Source organism: Mytilus edulis, chromosome 10 (genome assembly GCF_963676685.1).
Source record: "Mytilus edulis chromosome 10, xbMytEdul2.2, whole genome shotgun sequence".
In the NCBI taxonomy this organism is placed as follows: Eukaryota; Metazoa; Mollusca; class Bivalvia; order Mytilida; family Mytilidae; genus Mytilus; species Mytilus edulis.
The window spans coordinates 77,869,977-77,892,689 of NC_092353.1; the positions used below are offsets into that span (position 1 = coordinate 77,869,977).

General features: G+C 31.9%; 1 protein-coding gene across 1 annotated transcript in view; it reads right to left on the bottom strand.

Annotated features, from left to right (window-relative positions):
* Positions 1-22,713, bottom strand: part of LOC139491937 (uncharacterized) — a 219,071-nt gene that overhangs the window by 35,526 nt on the left and 160,832 nt on the right. Inside the window, exons 11-14 of the mRNA XM_071279883.1 lie at positions 22,182-22,337; positions 21,750-21,905; positions 21,475-21,630; positions 20,130-20,285 (exon numbers count right to left, since the gene is read on the bottom strand). Of these exons, the coding sequence (XP_071135984.1) occupies positions 20,130-20,285; positions 21,475-21,630; positions 21,750-21,905; positions 22,182-22,337 (624 nt within the window). The remainder of the gene's footprint in view (positions 1-20,129; positions 20,286-21,474; positions 21,631-21,749; positions 21,906-22,181; positions 22,338-22,713) is intronic.

A 22,713-nucleotide genomic window follows, 5' to 3' on the forward strand; every position in this document is an offset into this window, starting at 1 on the left:
AGGACCACACAATCTCTATGATAATAAGATGTGCCAATGTTAATACAGCTGCATACCAAATATCATTTACCAACCACTAGTGTTTTCTTCTCACACTGACATAATCACAAACTAAACATGTAAACTAAACAAGAGTTTCACAGTTTTAGGGGTGGGTTAATGAACTATTGACCTTCATTGAAATGTTATGTACTAATGCAACTACAACTGCATACCAACTATCTTGATTTACCAAAACGCAGTTGCCTTCCAGTGAACTTTCAACCTTAACATGTTAACTTACCAAATTTTTCACAGTCAATTGACAATGACTAAATGGGCATGACCAATTGGTCTTAATTAAAATGTGATGTAATGTTCTCGTGCTAATAAATCTACACACCAAATATCATAAAACTACCCCTCGCGTTTCCCAATAAACTGATCCAATCATAAACTAATACATGTACACTTGACAAAAATAAGACCACAACTTCATAGGGGGCAGGCAAAACTATCTCAATGGAAATGAGATGAGTCAATTCTGATATAACTGCATACCAAATTTCATTGACCTACCACTACAAGTTTTCCATAAACTGACCAGATCATTCACTAAACAAATTCTGATGCCACCTGAAACAGCATACCTTTGTTTCGGTATTTCACTCCATCAAGGCGAGACACCAATTCGAAAATACAAACTAGAGGCTCTCAATACCCTATGTCCCTCATCTGTATCTACTGTGGTTTTAGAAATCATGTAAAATAAGATTAAATTCATAATGCCTAGTATTAGATAATATAATAATGATTCAGGCCAAGTTTGGTTTAATTTTGCCCAGTTATAAAAAAATCAAAAGCCGGTCATCCTAATTGTAGTCTTACAATAGTCTACTTATCAAAATTTAAATTAGTTTTCAAGTTGTAGTCATTTCAAATTGTTTTTTTTTTTTTTACAATTTTCCCATAGACTTCAATACACCCCTATGTTATATTTTTTACCATGGCAGAGTCATCAGATACATTTCTCCATCAAGATACCAAATTGAACTTTGTGGCTAATTATTTGGCCCAGTAGATTAAGTGGAGAAGGTTTTAGTAAAAGGTTACAAAAAATTAAGAAAAATTGTTACAAACTGACTTTCCAGGGCAATGACTTAAGGGATCAATCGACTATTTTGGACATGTTGACTTATTTGTAGATCTTACTTTGCTGTACATTATTGCTGTTTACAGTTTATCTCTATCTATAATAACGTTGAAGATAATAAACCAAAAACTACCAAATGTTCTTTAAATTACAAATTGGGAGGCAGCAATCTAACGACGGGTTGTCTGATTTGTCTGAGGCAGATAGATCTTAATGTGATTATATTTCAACCTTGTCATATTTGCTCTGAATGCGTAGGTTTAAGAGATAAAAGCAAAAATCTACATTTCAACCCTATGATCTATTTAAAGCAAGTGTTGCCATCAAGGTTGAAGGACAGAGTCATCGGACATATTTCTTAAACAAGATACCCGAATGATGAGTATGGCAAAGTTTGGTGAGATTTGTCTCAGTTGTTACAAATTGAATATAAAGGGCATTAATTCCTTTGGAGGTAAAATTTAACGTTTTTGACATATTAATATTTGTAGATCTGTTAACAGTTCATCACAATCTATAATAATATTGAAGATAATTAACCAAAAACTGCAAAATTTTCTTACAATCACAAATTAAGGGAAAGCAACCCAACAATCTTGAGGAACAATTAAACAGATTTGCTCTAAATGCTCTGATTTTAGAGATAGAATAAAATTGAGAAAGGAAATGGGGAATGTGTCAAAGCGACAACAACCCGACCATAGAGCAGTCAACAGCCGAAGACCACCAATTGGTCTTCAATTTAGCGAGAAACTCCCGCACCCGGAGGCGTCCTTTAGCTGGCCCCTTAGCATATGTATACCAGTTCAGTGATAATGGACGTCATACTTAACTCCGATTTGTACAGAAGAAACTAAAATTAAAAATCATACAAGACTAACACAGGCCAGAAGCTTCTGATTTTGGACAGGCCTAAAATTGAGGCTGGGTTAAACATGTTTATGAGATCCCAAATCTCCCCTATACCTCTATCCAATGTAGAAAAGTAAACGCATAACAATACGCACATTAAAGTTCAGTTCAAGAGAATTCGTGTCCGATGTCAGAAGATGTAACCAAAGAAAATAAACAAAATGACAATAATACATGAATAATAACAGACTACTAGCAGTTAACTGACATGCCAGCTCCAGACCTCAATTAATTGATTGAAAGATTATGTCTTCGTCATATGAATATCAGGCATTATCCCTCCCGTTCAAGAGAAAATATGTTTGGTAAAATTAGTATTAAGTAAATATAATATCATGTAGTCATACCCCATTTCCGTATTTTTATACATGTATATATAATTATGTATTCACAATTATTCAAATTTACAGTCTTAAGGTTCATGTGGACCCTTTGGCTAAAATGGCTGTATTTTCACCTAAAAAGTACAGACAAACCTGCGCATCTGTAAAAAATTTAGGCATAGCATGCCCTAGATAAATAAATTTCAAATATGTTTTATGTTTTAGAAAAACAAAAACTGACCAGGATTTTGTAGTGCACTTTTTTTCATTCCTCCAGAAGGTGCCAAAATAAACTAAGTTGGGAAACAGGTTTGAGAACTTTTTCACAGGTAATAATTGAAGTGAGCGATATTGATTGACATTGGCAATAAGTACCTGACAATAATTGGTTATTTAAACTGTGTACCTGAGTGGACCATATCAAGGGAATCTCAACTGTTTGTTAATTTTATCACCTTCTGCAGGAACGAAAAAAAGTGCATGGCAAAATCCAGTTAAGTTATGAAATTTCTAAATCATACAATGCATTTGAAATCTATTTATCTAGGACATGCTATGCCTTAAAACTTTTCCAGATGCACAGGTTTGTCTGTACTCAGAACAAATTTTGAGGTGAAAATACGGCCATTTTAGCCATAGGGTCCACATGAACCTAAAATGTATAGTTAGTTATATTTTGAACTCACGTATTGTACATGTTCCAATATAATCGTAATATCCAACATTGCAAAGGCACTTATGTCCACCATCAGCTGTTACACATGATAAATGAGGATCTTTGCATTCATCTGTCTGAGAGGGATCACATGCAACTCCTACATCTGTCTCTGTAACAAGTAAAAGTCAGAGGTTAAGCTAGCTATAAAAGCAGATTTATAGAGTTTGACTTGGTCAGTTTTTAAGGATTTCCACTTCTTGAATTTCCCTTGAGTTCCGTATTTTGAAAAACTAAATTTTTCAATACAGATCAAATCATACTCATTTTGTTTACAATGAACTAATTGCCATCCTTTGGTGGTAGGGGTGTGCAGTTAAGACATCCACTACATAACACTCCTTATGTAAAATAAATATTAAAAAATACGTACCATATAATCAATTTTAAATAAATACCAAGAGATATTGTAATTTTTGAAAATAATGTTGAATAAAAGGATTTTTTTTACATGCTTTAGTGCACAGTATACCCCAATCAAGATACTCATAGCTTAAAGTATTGGTAAATACAGTACGGGTAGGAACTTATTTTTATGGATGTCTTAATCCGTCTAGTCGGATATGAATAATCGGACATTTTTATGGTAGGTAGTATGGTCATTAATCAACAGATCCAGGTGTGAATGGTCTTTCATCTTAATCCGTGTTGCTAGAATATACGGTTCACTGATTTCAGAATCAGGTTACCTGTAATTTTAATCTTTATATTAGTTCTACATCGTATTTGACATAAAATATTTTTACAGGTGAAGTACTGGAGAAAACTTTGTTTTAATAAAAATAGCCTATTTTTGTTAATTATGGTTTTTATATTTCAACTGCTATTTATTTTCTTTGTTCCTAAAAATTATTTTTATTTTATGTTCCTTTTCTTTTTTTTTTTTTTTTTTGTATCTTTTTCTTATTTGTTTGCATAATTTTTTAAACATATTTTTTTTTACATGTATTCTATTTCTTGAAGCTTACGGTTATTTTTGTTTTACTGATTTATTTTCCACGTAAATCCATTGATTAGCAGAATACTGTCTCAAGTGCTGCTGCATACGTTTTAGTTTGACGCGGTCACATGCAAAATATTTCTATAATTTGTATTTAATACTCAGTCTGTGTTGGGTAAGTTCCGAGATAAAAATAATTGCAGTGAGCAATTCTTGTATATTATTAGTAGCTTGATGATTCTTTGTTGTTTTTACTTTTTACTGTAAACAAATATTGTCCGAAAGTTGGAGATGTATAACTAAAGTAGAACGCAAATAATAACACTAGAAGAAAATATTGATTCTTCCCGGGAATTAGTTTATTTTTAAGATTTCCGTGTTTGTTCATTATGCTAAATTAATATAATTGATCTGCATTTGGGGGTAGGGGGTAAAAGGGGTCCGGATCTCGAAATCCCGGGCTTAAAACACGAAGTCCCAAGGTCCCGAATTTAAATAAATTTAAATCCCGACATCGCGAAAAAAGAATTCCCAGATCCCGAAATCCCGAACTTGATTGCATAATATTAATTTACGCACAATCCATGTAAAAAAGGAAACTTGTATGTTATATTTTTTATAGCAATCTAAAAGAAAAAATTGCCGTGAAAAGACAATTTCATGATACACATATCAGTGATCAACAGCGTGTACGTGCACGTGGTTGAACTTTAACTTGACTCCACTCAATAATATTGAATGCTAATAAAAGATATTAAAGATCGATTTTGTCCACTGCACGAGATTTTTATATGGCGGGAACTGTCGTAACAGTAAACACAGGTGACTTTACAGAACGACCGTGGGAAAATCCATTCATGATTAAATTTGACGTGGAATGATTGACAGTATTGTGCTTAAGTTTTGAGGCTCTTGATCGATTTACCAGAATAGAAATTTAATCGATTTACATACATGTATAATCAAAACAAGATTTAGTCTTCTTTAACTATTTTTTGTTTTATTTTTATCAGTCATTACTCGGATTCCCATTTAAATAATCTATTTGGAGACCTCCTTTAAACTTCGGAAATAATACAACATCGATTTAAAAAAATCATACTGACTGCGCGAGCTTTAGTATGACTAGAAGTACGACGAAAAAGTAGTACGACCAGTCTTCAACCCCTTTGGGGTATAAATGTGCATTTATTCAATAAACTATATAAGGTTAAACTTTGATTTTCGTGTATCGATTTGATACAATTTGTAAAATATATTTATAACACCGTCGATTTTCATAAAAAATTTCAGACATGAAAATAGAAAGGCATTATCTCGAGTGTCGACAATTAAAAATAAAAAATAAAAAAAATAGGAATCGAAATATGATCTCGGCGTTATAAATGTTGTATTAAAAGAAACCAATTGTTTGACTTTCAAAGAGATTAACGGGAAATATGTCAAAATAGAAAGCACGAGTGATCTGTCTGACCAAAATCTTTCACTTGCAAGAAATGATTGACAGGTGTGAATTAATAGATGTAGAGTCTCCTACGGGGAAAGTTGTATCAAAAGGAAAATAACTTAATTCACAATGCCTATACATATTTTATAAATACGATATGTTGGCCTTATACTTAAAATTGAGTTTCTAATAATAACATATAAAGGAACAGGACGTTAAAAGGGGGAAATAATATAACCATCAACGAAAACTCGTATAATTAACGGGATTGAAGTCTCAACAATTTGATTTAAACTTCTATTGAAAACAGTCTTGGTTGTAATTAGGCTTATTGTTTTAAATTTGATGAAATATTTACGTTTTACAAATACAAATACAAAATAGTTTATTGGCACAAAACTATTGAAATAATTGGCAACACAATATATTGTTAAAAATCGTCTTTATTTCTTTTTCAAATTATAAAAAAAATAAAATTATATTTAATTTTAATTTTCATTCTTATATTTAATTTTAATTCTTATATTTAATTTTAATTTTTATTCTTTCTCTTTGAATACAAAACAATATTTTACATTTATCTATCCTCCATAAATACTAATATATCTGTACAGGTAAAATTTAATTCTAATCAAGCTGGTACAGATTGATTTACGACCTTCCACTTGGATAATGCACAGCAGGTGTTTATTACACTGGGACAACTGTCCGACCAGACTGACATCTAGACGGATTAAGGCATCCATAAAAATAAGTCCTTACCCGTACTGTAGGAAGTAGAGATCTAATAGATAAGAAAATTGTCCACATTTTAATAAATTCTGACATCATGTTAAACTGCTGAACAAATATGTATCTGCATAGGGAGAAGGTGTCTGACAAATCTGAAGAGTGTCCACATGTTACACATATTCCCGTGCTTGCATTTCCTATCATGATTTTCTGGATAGAGGGTTGCTGCTCACAAGAAAGCTATTAAACCAAGAGTTCCAAATGGTGAAGTTGAAATCATCCCTTCGTAAATATTACGGACGCCATCATGAGTTGGTTGACCGTTATGAAATAACCGTTTCACAGATGATATCGGATATGTTCCTTACGGCGAAACTACAATCCCCTTCCCTTTCATGAATGTGACCTACCGAATTAGACTATTTACCGATTTGTTATCACATAAGCAACACGACGTGTGCCACATGTGGAGCAGAATCTGCTTACCCTTCCGGAGCACCTGAGATCACCCCCAGTTTTTGGTGGGGTTCCTATTGTTTATTCTTTAGTTTTCTATGTTGTGTCATGTGCACTATTGTTTGTTTGTCTTTTTCATTTTTAGCCATTGCGCTGTCAGTTTGTTTTAGATTGATGAGTTTGACTGTCCCGTTGGTATCTTTCGTTCCTCTTTTACAAATCATAATGTTCAACTTCTGACCAAGTATTCAGTCATTCTGTCAAGTGAAACCCTGTAAAAGTGTGACAGAAATATGTTGGTGGAATGAAGACACCAATGTAATGAAGAACAAACATATATACAAGGTTTTTGCAATATGGCCAACACTACTAGGATAGCAGTATACTAGTTTTATATGCTTGTTTCTTTGTTACTTACGCTTAGTGCAGGTCCCGTCATTATTATAATAATAAGCTATACAAGCACATTTGTATTCACTAGAGGTCAGAGTACATTGTGATTTGGTATCTTTGCATTGGTCTGCTGGTCCATTATCAATACATATTTGATCAACAAGTATCTCTGAAATAACAAAACATTCAAATCATCAAAAGATTAAAAAATAAATTAAAGTACCTGAAATATGAAAATAATAAATTATACTTATTTTAAATAAATAATGAGTTTAACTCAATATGACAGATAAAAAAATCAAAGGCATCAAGAGGGAAACATAAATTCTTTAACACTATACATTGTTATGATACACTATGTCAAGCTCTTACTTGCTCATTGCTGGCCATGGTGCACAATAGTTATCACAGGTACCAGGATTATAATTTAGTATGCCAGACGCGCGTTTCATCTACATAAGACTCACCAGTGACGCTCATATCAAAGTATTTATAAAGCCAAACAAGTACAAAGTTGAAGAGCATAGACGATCCAAAATTCCAAAAAGTTATGCCAAATACGGGTAAGGTAATCCATGCCTGCGATAAGAAAATCTTTAGTTGTTTTTAAAATTGAAAATTTTGTAAACAGGAAATCTAGGAAAATGACCACATTGTTGATATTCATGTCAACACCGAAGTGTTCACTACTGGGCTGGTGATACCCTCGGGGACGAAACGTCCACCAGCAGTGACATCGACCCAGTGGTGTTAATAGTTATCAAAGGTACCAGGACTATAGTTTAGTACATCAGACGCGCGTTTCGTCTACATAAGACTTAGCAGTGACGCTCATATCAAAATATTTATAAAGCCAAACAAGTACAAAGTTGAAGAGCATAGAGGATCCAAAATTCCAAAAAGTTATGCAAAATACGGCTTAGGTAATCTATGCCTGGGATAAGAAAATCTTTAGTTGTTTTTAAAACTTGAAAATTTTATAAACAGGAAATTCATAAAAATGACCACATTATTGATATTCATGTCAACACCGAAGTGTTGACTACTGGGCTGGTGATACCCTCGGGGACGAAACTCCACCAGCAGTGGTATCGACTCAGTGGTGTTAATAGTTATCATAGGTACCAGGATTATAACTTAGTACGCCAGACGTGCGTTCCGTCTACATAAGACTCATCAGTGACGCTCATATCAAAATATTTATAAAGCCAAACAAGTACAGAGTTGAAGAGCATAGAGGATCCAAAATTCCAAAAAATTATGCCAAATACGGCTAAGGTAATCTATGCCTGGGATAAGGAAATCCTTAGTTTTTTCAAAGTTATGAATGACTTGAACAGAAACAAGTTGAACTGGAGGGTATTGCTTGTTTATGATACCCGCTTTGAGTTATGAATGTAAAAACGCATAATACTGCTGTATAACATGTTCAAATGTCTGTTGATTCCAACTTGAAGAAGGGCTTATTTGAAGTTCCTTACAAAAATGCAACAAACATATAAGTATTCTGTAAATAGTAGCAACTGATAGATAAGCAATGAATCTGGAAATTAGCATCAAACAGTTAAGTATGATACAAAATTTCAGAATCTGTTTGTTAGGCAAACTTTACTACTGTTTTATATGATATACAGACAGACTGCTTGACTGGTTGGCAGAAACATAGAGGAACCAATGAAAGTTTAGATTTAAGACCTGAACCAATACTCCCCTTCTTTCAGGGCATGAGTATAATAAACAAAGATCACACGTCAACATCAAATAACAAAAGAAAAATTACATGACAAAAACAACGATTGGGTTCATTACTTGAAACTGTCAAATGCATATTGTGTGTGGGGAGTGGGGGATAAAGGAAATTCCACAGGATTAGATAAACTGCTAAAAAATGTATACAGTTATTAAAATAACTTTGTAAACTTAGAAACTAAATGACATCATAACTTACTTGCACTACATGTTCCACCAGGATTGCTACCATTACTGTCATAATAATCACTGGTACAGTAACACTTCAATCCTCCTAATCCTTTATCCTCACACACAGCATTAAGTACACATTCCGTTAGTTGGTTATTCTGAGTGCATGTCACTCCTGATTGTAACTCTGAAGTACAAAATGATATATTTCAAGTATTTACTACGATTCTAACTCTTCATCCTAGCCCACAGTTTTAACGGAATATTAATTAGCTAGGAGATACAAAATAAATTAAAATATGATATTTGTTCAATCATTAATGAAAGTTCAATAGTGATAAATAAATATAATTTGCTTTAAGTGTCTAGTTCAGTTCATTTTTGCCAAAAATAAAGAACTAGTTATGATGATTCATTCCCTTGTAAGTGAATGTCTATGATTATATGACTGTAAGCAGTCCTTGGAGGTCACCTAGACGCTTGCTTATTTTGGGCAATGAAATTTAATATCCACAAATTTCTTATTATTATCACCAAACTACAGTTAACTCTCAATATCTCAAAATAACGTAAACAAAAGCATTCAAAACAAGTGAAACTGCGAGCAACTACTCACTAATGATACCTCCGCCAAAATATGTTCTGTAAGCAGGGCGTTGTTAATTGATGAATTTGAAAAAAGCATTACACAGTAAAGATGACTGATATAAACCATGAAATCAAATTTCAGAAATCCTTATGAAATATATTTCCTGAGAAAGATGCACCAAAAAATATTCATGAGACAGAATGATAGAAAGAAGGATGGACTGATGGAGGGACAGATGGATAGAAGTAAAACAGTATATTTACACATATGCTAAATCACGATCTCAGGGATTTTAAAAGCAATTCACCATAATCATACACTTATGAGCTTGGTTGTGTATAAAGAAGGAATTAGACTTCTGATGGTGAACAATCCAAAAATACTCAATCAGTGTCTTTAATCTTTTTGTATTTTCTCTTGCAGAAAAAGATTCCTATCAAAGAAAGTGAAAACAAATCCAAATTTTCAAAAATCTTTTGTATAGGAGGATGAACAATATTATTAACTTTTATTACTCTAAGAGCAATTTAGAATTACTAATAACCACAGTAATAAATTGTAACTGTACAAAGAAATAAATTAGAGAAGAAAAAATAATATTATTAGAATAATAAAAGACAGTAACATACAATACATTATTCTGAACTGACCATGCGAGGGCTGTATCGTCCAGTCAAAGTTGTTAAAAACTTCCATCATCAACATCATTCTGAGACCAGAATATTTATCTCCTATCCATATTCATCAAGATTTATGTATTATAATAAGCCTTACCAACCTAGCATGAGTTGTGTCCCTTGGTCTGTCAAACGTTAGGGTTTCCATCCAGTTGAACTACCGTTATCTCGAAATATTTCTAAAGTTGGCTGACTATGAGATAACGAGAGTCACTGTATTTTGAAATATATTAAAATGTTACATACCAATACTATACTGTACCTCAGAAGCAGTGTCAGTGGCAATGTTTGGATATTTCTTTATTCTTAATTACAATATTTATTTTTACTGATGTTAAAGCATACTGTTCTCATGAAATAAGTGCATTTTTGCATGCATTGTCAAATGTCCTATATCACTTGCAGTATAAATATGAATAACTAGATGGGTGAGTAATGTTATGGTTAAATGAACATGATGAATAAGTAAATATTGTGAACAATGTACACATTCAATTTTTTTTATAGAAAAATTGAGGTAAGCCTCGAGCCTCATAGTAGACTGCTATTAGACCTTTTCAACAACCCTCGACACCTACAGTTGAGAATGACTACAACAGGTAAGATGTGAGGGGTAGTCTCAAAAATAAAAAAAAGTGAGATCATTATTGATTTTATTGCTCTCAAACAAAAGTAAAGCGAACAAGCGGCCAATAATGGATCCTATTCGTGAAAACCAGCAGAAAAATAAAACAAATTATAAGAAAAAAAATGCCCAAACTGTAAAGGCCCTAGGTTATCTGACGGTTCCGGTTCGGATTCCGATTAAAATCATAAAAAGTTTTTTTTTATGTTTTCTTGCTTTTTTGTGCCTTCTGCAGTAGGTATTGGATCTCATAAAACACACATTTGGATTATGGTATGATCCATCTTTTACAAAGATAAAGGGACACAAAAAAAATATCGACTGAAATGGAATCGAATATGAAGGCGAAGCTTACTGTAAATTATCATATCATTAACTATAAATTCTACCGTATTAAAGGCGTACAAATTGACTTGGTCCAATCGCACATAACAGGCGACGAGGTTTTCTTAGTTTTAATTGATCCAAAAACCTTCCTAATGTATGGTAATAGATAACATAAAAAAAATCTTAAGTACGAAAAAAAATGAAAAAGGTACAGAACCTAAACTATGTATCGGAATTGGATATAGAGAAACAAATTGTTACCCGGTGAAAACAAAAATATATAGCAATGACAGTGTATAAATTAAATCAAAGAAATTTTATCAACTTCTTGTAAAAAACCCAAAGGGCATTTTCAGGTACGGGAGAAGGACACTAAGACGAAGGGACAATGTATGTAGTTTTTCGGGTCTAAAAATAATTTGCAATGTTAACATGCTCTATAAATTTAATTCCATACGCAGATATGTACAAATAATGCACTGCTCAAATGTTGTAACATTGAAACGAGAAGTCAATTTTATTATATTATTTTTTAAAAATTCATCAAGGAAAAACATCAACTCTAAGAAGAAGCGTGGAAAAAATAGATGTGATATTTTCCTCCGACCTAAACAATCGTAATGTGATGATCCCTCCAGAAATTGAATATGTACATCATTTAAGGCGAAGATCGATTAAAAGAACACCAAGTTGGTAGTGTTCACAAGTGTGATACGGACGGACGGACGGTCCTGTATTTATTTTTAATACATTTTATGAAACCTTTTACACCAACAAATTACTCGTTATTGGCCTACGGCAAATATTTGGTGAAAGTCTCACATAATCAGAAAGTTGAAGGGATGCAGAATGATTGCAGCATTTGTTTTATTCAATTCAACATGAAATGTCGTGAAAATACATAAAAAATAAGAAGAGTATATGACGGAGACATATATTTATCTATTTATTTGGTTAATATACATTCTGAAGCTATAGTTAAGACAGTATATAATCGTCAATACAATATGTTACGCAATGATTATCATGATGGTTTTTGTCTTTGAGACGACCCATCCATTTTACCTGTAAATTGTAGGTGTCATTAGTCGGTGTCGAGAGATGTTGAACAGGTCTAATATTAAGGTTATAAACAGAATAGGGAATCAAGATATTTTGAAATGACTAGAAAGAACAGACTTGTCATGCTTGTAGAGATTCATAAAACAGAAAAAGCTGAAAATAAAAAATAAGCAAACTGCATAAATGTCATTATTTGCAGGGGATTTCCCCCATGGGGGATCCCAAATGGAAATTTTGTCCTCAATTTAAACCAAATAATTTATTTTACAATAGCTATAGGCTTGTAAAAGTATGAAGAAGCCAAAAAAAACATTAAACTATATTTGAAGGCCCACTAAAATGTTTTGTAGGACTATAAGAACCATCTTTCACGTAAAACCCCCATTGACATTTTGAAAAGTGGCAGGTATGAAACTGATGTTCATCACAAATAAACATGATTAACATTAAAGCTATTGAAAGTTCAGATTTGTTTTTAAATGTTTTAATTATTACGAGAATTGTCACAGATATGTACAATTTCAAAAAAAAAATGCATTTCAAAAAAGTTTTGGCAAAACCTGCGACATATTATTATTGTACTGTAGCTTGCCCCTACAGGAGAGTTGGAAGGAATACAACACAACATCAAAAAAAAAGAAGAAAAAAATCAACTAGAGGATATGAAATTTTCTTCCAACAAAAGGAAAGTGTTAGTTTCATACCTCAAATTTTCTAAAACAATTTTTTAATTGAAATTGCTGTTAAAATTTGGAATAACAAATTGAATATTCACCTAGTTTACAAGTTCCACCTGTATTGGGAAAGTTGCTATCATAATATCCACTATTACAAGTACACTTTAATCCTGTATCACCACTACTTTTACATACAGCATTAGGTATACACTCTGTTGGTAGGTTGCTCAGAGTGCATGTCACTCCAGACTGCAATTCTGCAATACAAAAGCAACAATTGTACAAGAAAAGAATATGACGAATTATGTAGCTTTGCTGACCATTATTCCTTTTTACTGTTGATATCTTTTATCATGTTTATAGGATCTGCAAAAATGTAAAATGGGTTAAACTGTCTTTCAGGGCAATAATAACTATAAGGGGTCAGTTGAAAATTTGCTCATTTGATTTGTTCATAGATCTTTTTCTGATGATTGTATCTTCTATTTACTATTGCTTTTTAATATAGTAAAACTTCTCTAAAACACCAAAATTGGTATAAATATTTATTCAGTGGTAATTACTCCTATAAGGCATTGGTTTACAATCTCAACCTTATTGACTTATTTGTAGATCTTATTGTGCTAACACATCTTTCTATCTTGAATTTCTCTCTGTTTCATATGTTTTTATAAATAAATGCAACATAGGTTCAATTCATCTTTCAAAGACAATAACTCCTCTATTACAGGGACCAATTGACAAATTTGATCATGTTGTCTTCTTTTGGAGAACTTTATTACTGGGAAGATTCCATGGAAAATTATAAAAGGTTAACATTTATCATTTAAAAGCATTTACTCCAATAACAGGTCTTTTGACAATTTTAGCTGTGTTGATTTATCTGTAGATTTTGTTGTTCTTAAAATGTTACTATTACAATTTTCTCTTTATCCATTATTGTGTTTTCAAATTAATAAAATACACCAAAATTGTTTTTCTAAAAATATCCATTCCTCAGGTAGGATATTTTATAATTCCAAATATGGATGCACGATATTTTAGAAATTTGCAAAGAAGATTAACCTAACGCTGCTGCTCTCCCTGTTTACACATTTATCAAATATCCAAATCAAAGCACCATTCTTGTTGTGATCTTTTCATTTCTGTAATCATACTGCCTTAATGTAAAAGTAAACTCAACTTATGATCTAAGAAAATTATGTAGAAAAGAACTAGCACTCAAAAGAATTAAACAAAGGCAACAGATTTTGGAAGCTAAATCCAATGTCTTAATACTGCTTTATTTTACAAAATTATAGAAAACAAAGAGGGAATGGGTCGATTTATTGAAGAACTAATTGTAGAAAATAACACATTTATATCACCTTATTATAATGGAATGGTTGATAAAGATATTTAGTGGTCTTCAACAGAAATACATGTATGTTTTGGAAGATGAACAGAAACTAATATCGCAGATATGTCAGGAAAATTTACACATGAAGAAGTTTCAATTCAAGAATTAAAACATGACTCAATAAATCATATACGAATAAAGCTAAGAACTATTATGACTTTACTGCTGAGAACTTTACTTCTGCAAGCCAGTCACTCTTAGAATATCTTAGCTACATATTTAAATTGTAAAAATATTCGAATTAGCTCTCGCCGCGATATAGCCTTTTTGTGCTAATTCGGCGTAAAGCAACCAACAATCAATTAATCTTAGCTTCATATGAACACAAGCTTTGAACAATGGTACATACCCTGACGGTCACTGAAAATTGAAATCTTTCTCCTGTATTTAAAAACAAAGGTGACATAAAAAATGCTAAAAATTACATAGGGATCACGGTAACACCTACCTACTTTAAAATAGCATTAGGATCAATAAGAATATTTCTCAGAGTTCAGTATTTTTGTTTTTTTACTTTCTACATAAAGATTACACATGTAGATACTACTAAAATAATATTAAGTTCTTAAAAAAATCAACATCCAAAACAAAAAAAGTTTCACAGCAAAGTTGAGTAATTTGAAAGGGATAGTAAGGGTCTCAAATTATTTACATAAGGGACAGTCAAACTCATATATCTAAAACAAACTGACAAAGCCATGGCTAAAAATGAAAAAGACAAACAGACAAACAATAGTACACATGACACAACATAGAAAACTAAAGAATAAACAACACGAACCCCACCAAAAACTAGGGGTGATCTTATGTGCTCCGTAAGGGTGAGCAGATCCTGCTCCACTTGTGGCACCCATCGTGTTACTTATGTGATAACAAATCCGGTAATATATCCGATACCTGTATTAAATGGGGCAATACTATTTCAAATCACTTATTTGATACAGAGCAAAGAATATGCCAAGGTGGAACATGTATTGTGATCTCTGGGAAGATACCATTACATCCTAAATGAAAGGGTACTCAGATAATTTTTAAAGATCAATATGAGATTGGCAAAATAGATCCTTTGCTACAAAAATCAAGTGCAAACATAACTTAGATAAAGAAAATATCTTTTTGTGCTAGCCTAGCAACTGGTACATACATAGAATCAATCTAATAAAGCTGAATATTCAAAACAAGAGCATATATGCCAAGTGACATAATATTCGCGTGTAATACACGCTTTTTCAACGGTTTACACACGAGAATTTTGTCACATGGCGTGTACACGCTTTTCAACACTTTACACGCATTTACACGCTTTTTCATTCTTTTCATTTTTTGGTTGTTAGTGATATCGCTACTTTTTTCTTATTGGCCAATAAATACCGAAAAATTCTAGGTAAGTAGTTTGTGATTAGTTTGAACCATTTTGTGACTTTCTTTCAAATGACTTTTATAGGGGAAATGTGCACAGAAAGAGGTCGCTTTCAGGGCCTGTACCTTTATATAAAGGGCCGATTGTTAAGCCAAAACGATGTGTACGTACCAAGATTCAAGATTTATAAATTATATTTTGGAGTTCAAGTTTAAATGATCGAGTGACAATTAACGCATTGTGCATTCTATGTTGCAATGATAAACTAGATGTGTCAAAGCGACACGAATGGCCCCGTCCCAAAAAGTTGATAAAATCTGCAATTTCAATAACACATGTGGACACAAAGATGATGGTAGTATCACATTGATATGTTCATAATTATAAATTACCTGTTAACAAAACTCAGCTCAAAATGGGGAGGCCTATAAAAAAAAGTCGATTTTCAACAATTTTCAAAATGGAGAGGAACAAAACTTAAACTTGATCTATAACTCATCATGAGTAACTCACAAACCAAAAATCAGCCCTATATCTGAAAGTGTTTAGAAAAAAAGTCTGTACATATAACTGTTATTTTCAACAATTTATCAAAGTCCAAAGCCCGTAATTTCAGCAAAAATTCACGGAGCGGAACGAAACTTAAACTTGATCTGTAACTCATCATGGTCAACTCACAAACCAAAAATCAGCGTAATATCTGAAGGTATTTAGAAAAAAACTCTGTATAATGGTTTGTTGCGGAATGACGGAATTTCGGAATGACGGAAAGACGGAATTTCGGACAATGGTAAAACTATATGGCACCGACAACTTTATTGCGGGTCCATAAAAACAATATATGTGAGAAGAAAAATACAATGTAGCTATTTGAATAAGCATTTCACATGTTTATCTAATGGAAATCAAATATATAAAACATTTTTCTTTTTCAATTTCTGTTTCAAATCTAGTCAACAGATTTCTACAAGCCATGTGGATGAAAATACCACAGAACTGTTGGATCAGCTCTCATAACAACAGCTATCTACTGATGAACTACCCAGTTTTGACCAGGCAATAGCAATGGGAGCAATGGCAGAGATAATACATGACATTTTACATTGCCAAAAAAAAAACATGATGACAAATTCGGTCAAATATTAAATCTACTTTGGGAGAGCATTTTCAATTATAAAGAAATTGACACTGAATTCTGGTCAGAACTTAACTATGTTACATTTAAATTTTGTGATGTTATCAAATAAATGTAACTAAACTTGAAACTGGCAGTTGTTTTGAATATGTGCCTTTAAAAGCAACACAACGGAACACTGTTTAATACAATAAAATTTACAGTATAATATATATTGGTTTTTTTATATTAACAAATTTGTATGTGAAATAAAAAGTCTGCATCTACGTCACACGTTCTCACACTCTGTTTGACATGTTATTTCACGACATGACATGTGATTACATGATTTCCCATTGTCAGAGGTTGGCAAGTATGAACAAGAGGAGACTCATATCTAGTCATCTTTAGAACATCGTTAGGAAATTTTGTTGTAAAATATTACATTTTTTTTGTCTTATTTCTAACATAAATTTATATGAAACTAAATGTAATTGTAAAAATATTTGAAAACTGTCAAGACGTATAGTCGTGAATACAAGTATGGACTGTATTTTAAGGATTAAATCTAGATTTTAAAGGGCAAAACTACATTAAGCAATTGTTTAATTTTTGAAAGAAGACCAATGTCAGAATTGTTGTCAGGTTAGCTTTGAGTTTTAAACTAAAATCAGCTTTTATCTTTTTGTGCTGTGTTATCTTCAGCTTCCTTGTTATTTATGGATCCCCTTTATACAATTATAAATCTATAAGAAACTTTTAGTTTATTTTTTTTACATTTAAGTACAAAATGTTTAAAATATAGTTGAAATTGAATCAGTAAACAAAAATTAACTCTACCTGACACACATTGTCCCCCAGTGTTTGAAAAATTATCATCATAGTAACCAGTATTACAGTTACATTTAAGATCCGAGCCGACAGTTTTACATACAGAATTAGGTACACATTCTGTAGCATCATCTACTCTGGTACATGTTACACCTGACTCTTTCTCTGCAAAAAATATTTTAATCATTTCAAAAATAAGTCGTAAAACAAAGTATCTAATGGTGATAACTATGTATCAATTTTAATAACTAGTGGCAAATTAAACACATATTTCGGACTAACACATGGTATTGTCAACCCAGCTTTTTACTCATTAAACACTCTAAGTTAGATTTTAACATGTATTTTCACAAAACTTAAAAGCCAGTCAGTCTTTATATTTACTACTCTTACCATGATGCAGTGTGCTTCGTGGAAATGTATCAAACAACATTTTTAAGCCTTTGTTTTGATCAGTGAGTTTGAACTGAAGACCTACTGAACTTGAGCCATGCATGCTGGTAGGTCCACAAACTGACAAGGTGTTAAAAATACAAATACCCTTTTGATCATAAATTTTGTACAAAATTAAATTTAAAACACAGGATTTGTTTTCTTGAAGCTAAACAATGGACTACAAAAAAGGATATAAGCTTAGGAGGGAAGACAAGTGTAAATTTACATGTGAAAACTTCTATTCATAATAATAAAATATTTCAGCAAAATGATAAAATTTCAAATGGAATGCTTCATGTGATCAATTTAAGAAATTACTACAAACAACATAATCAAATTTTTATCACTTTTTTGAATGCAAAACTAAAAAGCCCTTATGCATAGATGTCTTTCTGTTCACAGTATTTATACATCTGTATTGTTTGTGGACATATATCATCATTTAAATACACTTAATAACAAACCTGGAATACACTGTCCACCACCTGTATCAAAATTGTCATCATAAAAACCAGTATTACAGGTACAAACTCCACCTTGACACACAGCATTAGGTACACATTCTGTTGGTTGGTTTGGTAGGGAACATGTAACTCCTGACTCTTTCTCTACAAAAATATTTTAATCATTTCAAGAATACCAATAGAAAAATACAGTATTTAATTATATTTTATGCAAGATTCTGACATACAGCATTATGCACATATTAGCCGTTAGTTTCTTGGATTTGGTACATTCTCTATTTTTACAAAGTTAATCAAAATAGAATGCAGACTTACAGACAAAGATCAAGCCTTGACATACAACATTTAAGTTTCTAGTTATATAATAATTATGAGTCCTTTGTTCCAGAGTAAAATGAATTGCAATTTTGTTTATGCTCATGGCTAAAAACATAAAGGAGACAACATGAAAATACTGTATTAAAGTACATGTAAAATGTATCAGCTTGTTTACTACAAGAAGTCATGACAAACATATTGTAAGGGATACCAGGTATTGCACAGAAAATAACAACAATCAACATGTTCAAATATCTGAACTTCTGTTAATCAAAGTGGTTGGCCCGTCTCATGACTTTTTGATATTGAACTTTTGTTGATTGATTCCTATGTTATATATCAATTATCATTATCGATGCAGACCAAAAGACATAATTACCTAAAGAAAGTTAATACTTAATTAGCAGGTACGTAACATTTATTCTATTACACAACACTATAACTAAAAGATAAGTTTAGTTGTAAAATGACACATCTTCCTAAATCTAAGTTCTCAAGAAGTTCAAGTCCAAAAAATTGATAAAAAAGGGGTTAAGAAACATCTTCATTTGAATAATGGAAAATAAACAATAGGAAAAAAGGACGTAAATAAGCGTATGCCTTTGTGGAACTGAAGTATCCAAATCCAGGAAAGGACATACATTGTCAACATGAGAAGCATTGTCCAAAACCGTCACCACAAATGAAGTAATATCTTATAACTTGTATCAAGTACTTTTGTACATGCATGTTATAACTTGTATTTCTGCATTGAACAAGCTATAATAGTAATCAAAGGTACCAGGATTATAATTTAATACGCCAGACGCACATTTTGTCTACATAAGACTCATCAGTGTCGCTCAGATCAAAATAGTTATAAAGCTTAACAAGTACAAAGTTGATTCACTTCCGACATATCCACCTCAGATAAACGATTGCACAAATATTTCAATGACAGATGAATAAAAGTTTACAAAAATAATATTTAGCAAGCTATTTGGGAAGGAAAATGACAATTAGAATGTAACATTAACTAAAAGTCATTGTTATCTCTTTCTAATGAAGTACATGTACTTAACAAACTGATCTCACCAAAAATAAGATTGTTTTGATGTTCCCTATGGAGTAACAAGTACCAGAAGTGAATGAAATATTTTATACTTAATATTTTGTTTAAATAACATACAATCTATCTTGAAGTCAATGATTTCACCATATTTCTTAAGAAATTGATCATTCCAGTTGAATTTCTTTGTTTTAGAATTTAACCTGATGGTGGTGAGCTGAAATTATACAAACCTGCAGCACATTGTCCACCATTGCTATCGAAATTATCATCATAGTAACCCGTATTACAGGTACACTTTAGACCTGAGCCGACAGTTTTACAAACAGCATTTGGTACACATTCTGTAGCATCATCTACTCTGGTACATGTTACACCTGACTCTTTTTCTGCAAAAATGCAAAAATACATTGCGATAGAACAAATCAATGTAAGTAACTGGGAATCTAATTTCCACAATAATGGACAATCAGTTCAAACAAAACAAACAGTGAGCTACTCCTCATTAATTTATAATTCTCTCTTGCTTTCTGTTCAAAGAAAATACAATTACAAAAGAGGATTGAGACAACAGAAGGCATGGCATTGGATTTAGCTAATCAATATCAAACTTGGTACCAAATATTTTTAAGAGCGTTTATCAATAGCTGAGAAACTGTATTATACAGTAGAGTTTAAAAAACTAATTCCAGAGGACTTCCGGTTCTATATCATTATAAACTTCCTTCCTATAAACAAACAGGGCTTTTTCGTTTTTGATGATAGATCTCCATTAATTATGCAATGTCTGTAAAAATTAATCTTGGTTATGCAAAATACTCATCTCATTTTTTGGTAATAATCTTCATAAAAGAGTTATCACTCAAATATAAAACTTCGAATCCAATCGGTGAAGATGATCTTGACAACTAATGCCCTTTTAAGAAGTCATCTGACAATTTTGACTTAAATGAACAATTGGCGGAGCTGAACATTTTTACTCCTTGTCAGATTTTCTCTATTCATAATGGTTTTTGAAATAATAGGCAAAACTGGCATTTTACCCCTATGTTCTATTTTTATCCATATCAGCCATCATAGTTGAAAGGCAAGGTTATTTTTGAACTGGATATCCTTATAATAATTTTGGCCAAGTTATGTTACATTTGGTGTAGTAGCCTCAAAGGAGAAATTTTTTTGAAAAATGATGAGGGACAAAGATGGACACAGACAAGAGAGGATGACTGGTCACTGATGTCAAGTGATGAGAAAAGCTTATTTGGCCTTTCAACCAGGTATGCTAATAACAAGTACTTTATCATTAATTATCAAAGCATGCACATTCATTTACCAATTATGAGAGTGTACAAAATTAATTCATATATGGACATGTGAATTCTTATTAAATAATCTTTTAAAAGTTTTTTGCAAATAATATAGCAGTTAATCTACTAATAAATGTGCAAATTATGATAATTGGAACTAGTTAAAGATAAGTGACACGAATGGAAATTTGAGACAAGTAGAGATATGACCATAGTCTCGTCAACCCACAAACAAATACCTTACATCTCTTCTATTCCAACTAAGACTTCATACCTGGTGTACAGGTTCCACCCGAATCAGCAAAGTTACTGTCATAAAAACCATTAAAACAGGTACATTTTAGTTCTGATCCATCGCTCTGACATACAGCATTAGGCATACACTCAGCGTGGTCATTTTCCTGAGTACATTTTTCACTTAAAGCTATTTCTAAAATATAAAGCATATTTTAATATCATTTTCAAGTTGTGTACATCAAATGTTTAAATTATTTCATACCTTTTAGGGCAAATTTTGAAAATTTTTAAATTATACAAAAATATACACACCTGCAGCACATTGTCCACCAGTGGCACTAAAGTTGTCATCATAGTAACCAGTATTACAGTAACACTTCAGTCCAGATCCTCCACTCCTACATTCAGCATTAGGTACACATTCTGTAGCATCATTAACCCAGACACATGTTACTCCAGACTGTAGTTCTGTTATAGGAAAAGAGAAAATATTATTTTCAAAATAATCTGCTACCAAGGAAGAAACATATTCTATTGGATAAATCTTTTTTCATTACAGACCTGCAATCTCATATGTTTAATTTTAATAGCATGGCAAAGTTTTGGTATATAAATAAAATATTTTGAAAACTCCTTTGACATATTCATAAAATCAAGTTCATAGTGAGACTTTTGAGTAATAAATACTTAGTTTAGTAGTATTATAATCTATTATACATTGTTACTACATCTTTAAGTACAAACCTGGTACACAAGTTCCAACAGAAGGGTTTACATCATTATTATAGTATCCAATAGAACATTGACATCTGAGATCTGATCCTACACTCGTACAGGTTGAGTAAGGTACACATTCATCTGTAGATCCTGAGACTGTACACGTGGCTCCCAGTGCTATTTCTGAAAATTTCAGTCAAGTCATGTTTTTTTTTTAAATTTGCTAGAATGGTTTTAAAAATTTGCTGAGTCTTTTTTAAATAATTTGATTCAATTATTGTTATTAGTCTTTAAAATCAAGTTCTTGGTTCAGGTATTACCGGATTTTCTAGTCAATTTAACTTACCAAACCTCTTTTTAATTACAACAGAAATAGATTTATCATGTTTCATTGTCATTGCATTTCATTCCTATCTGCACAAGATATTAAACTGGCAGACGTTAGAACATGTGTTTACAAATCATTAGTTCTGTATTAGTGAACTGGGTGATTTGAAAACCAGTTTCCGTAAAAATGTTGGTTTTTTTGGACATTCAAAGTCTGAAAGAACTAATATTT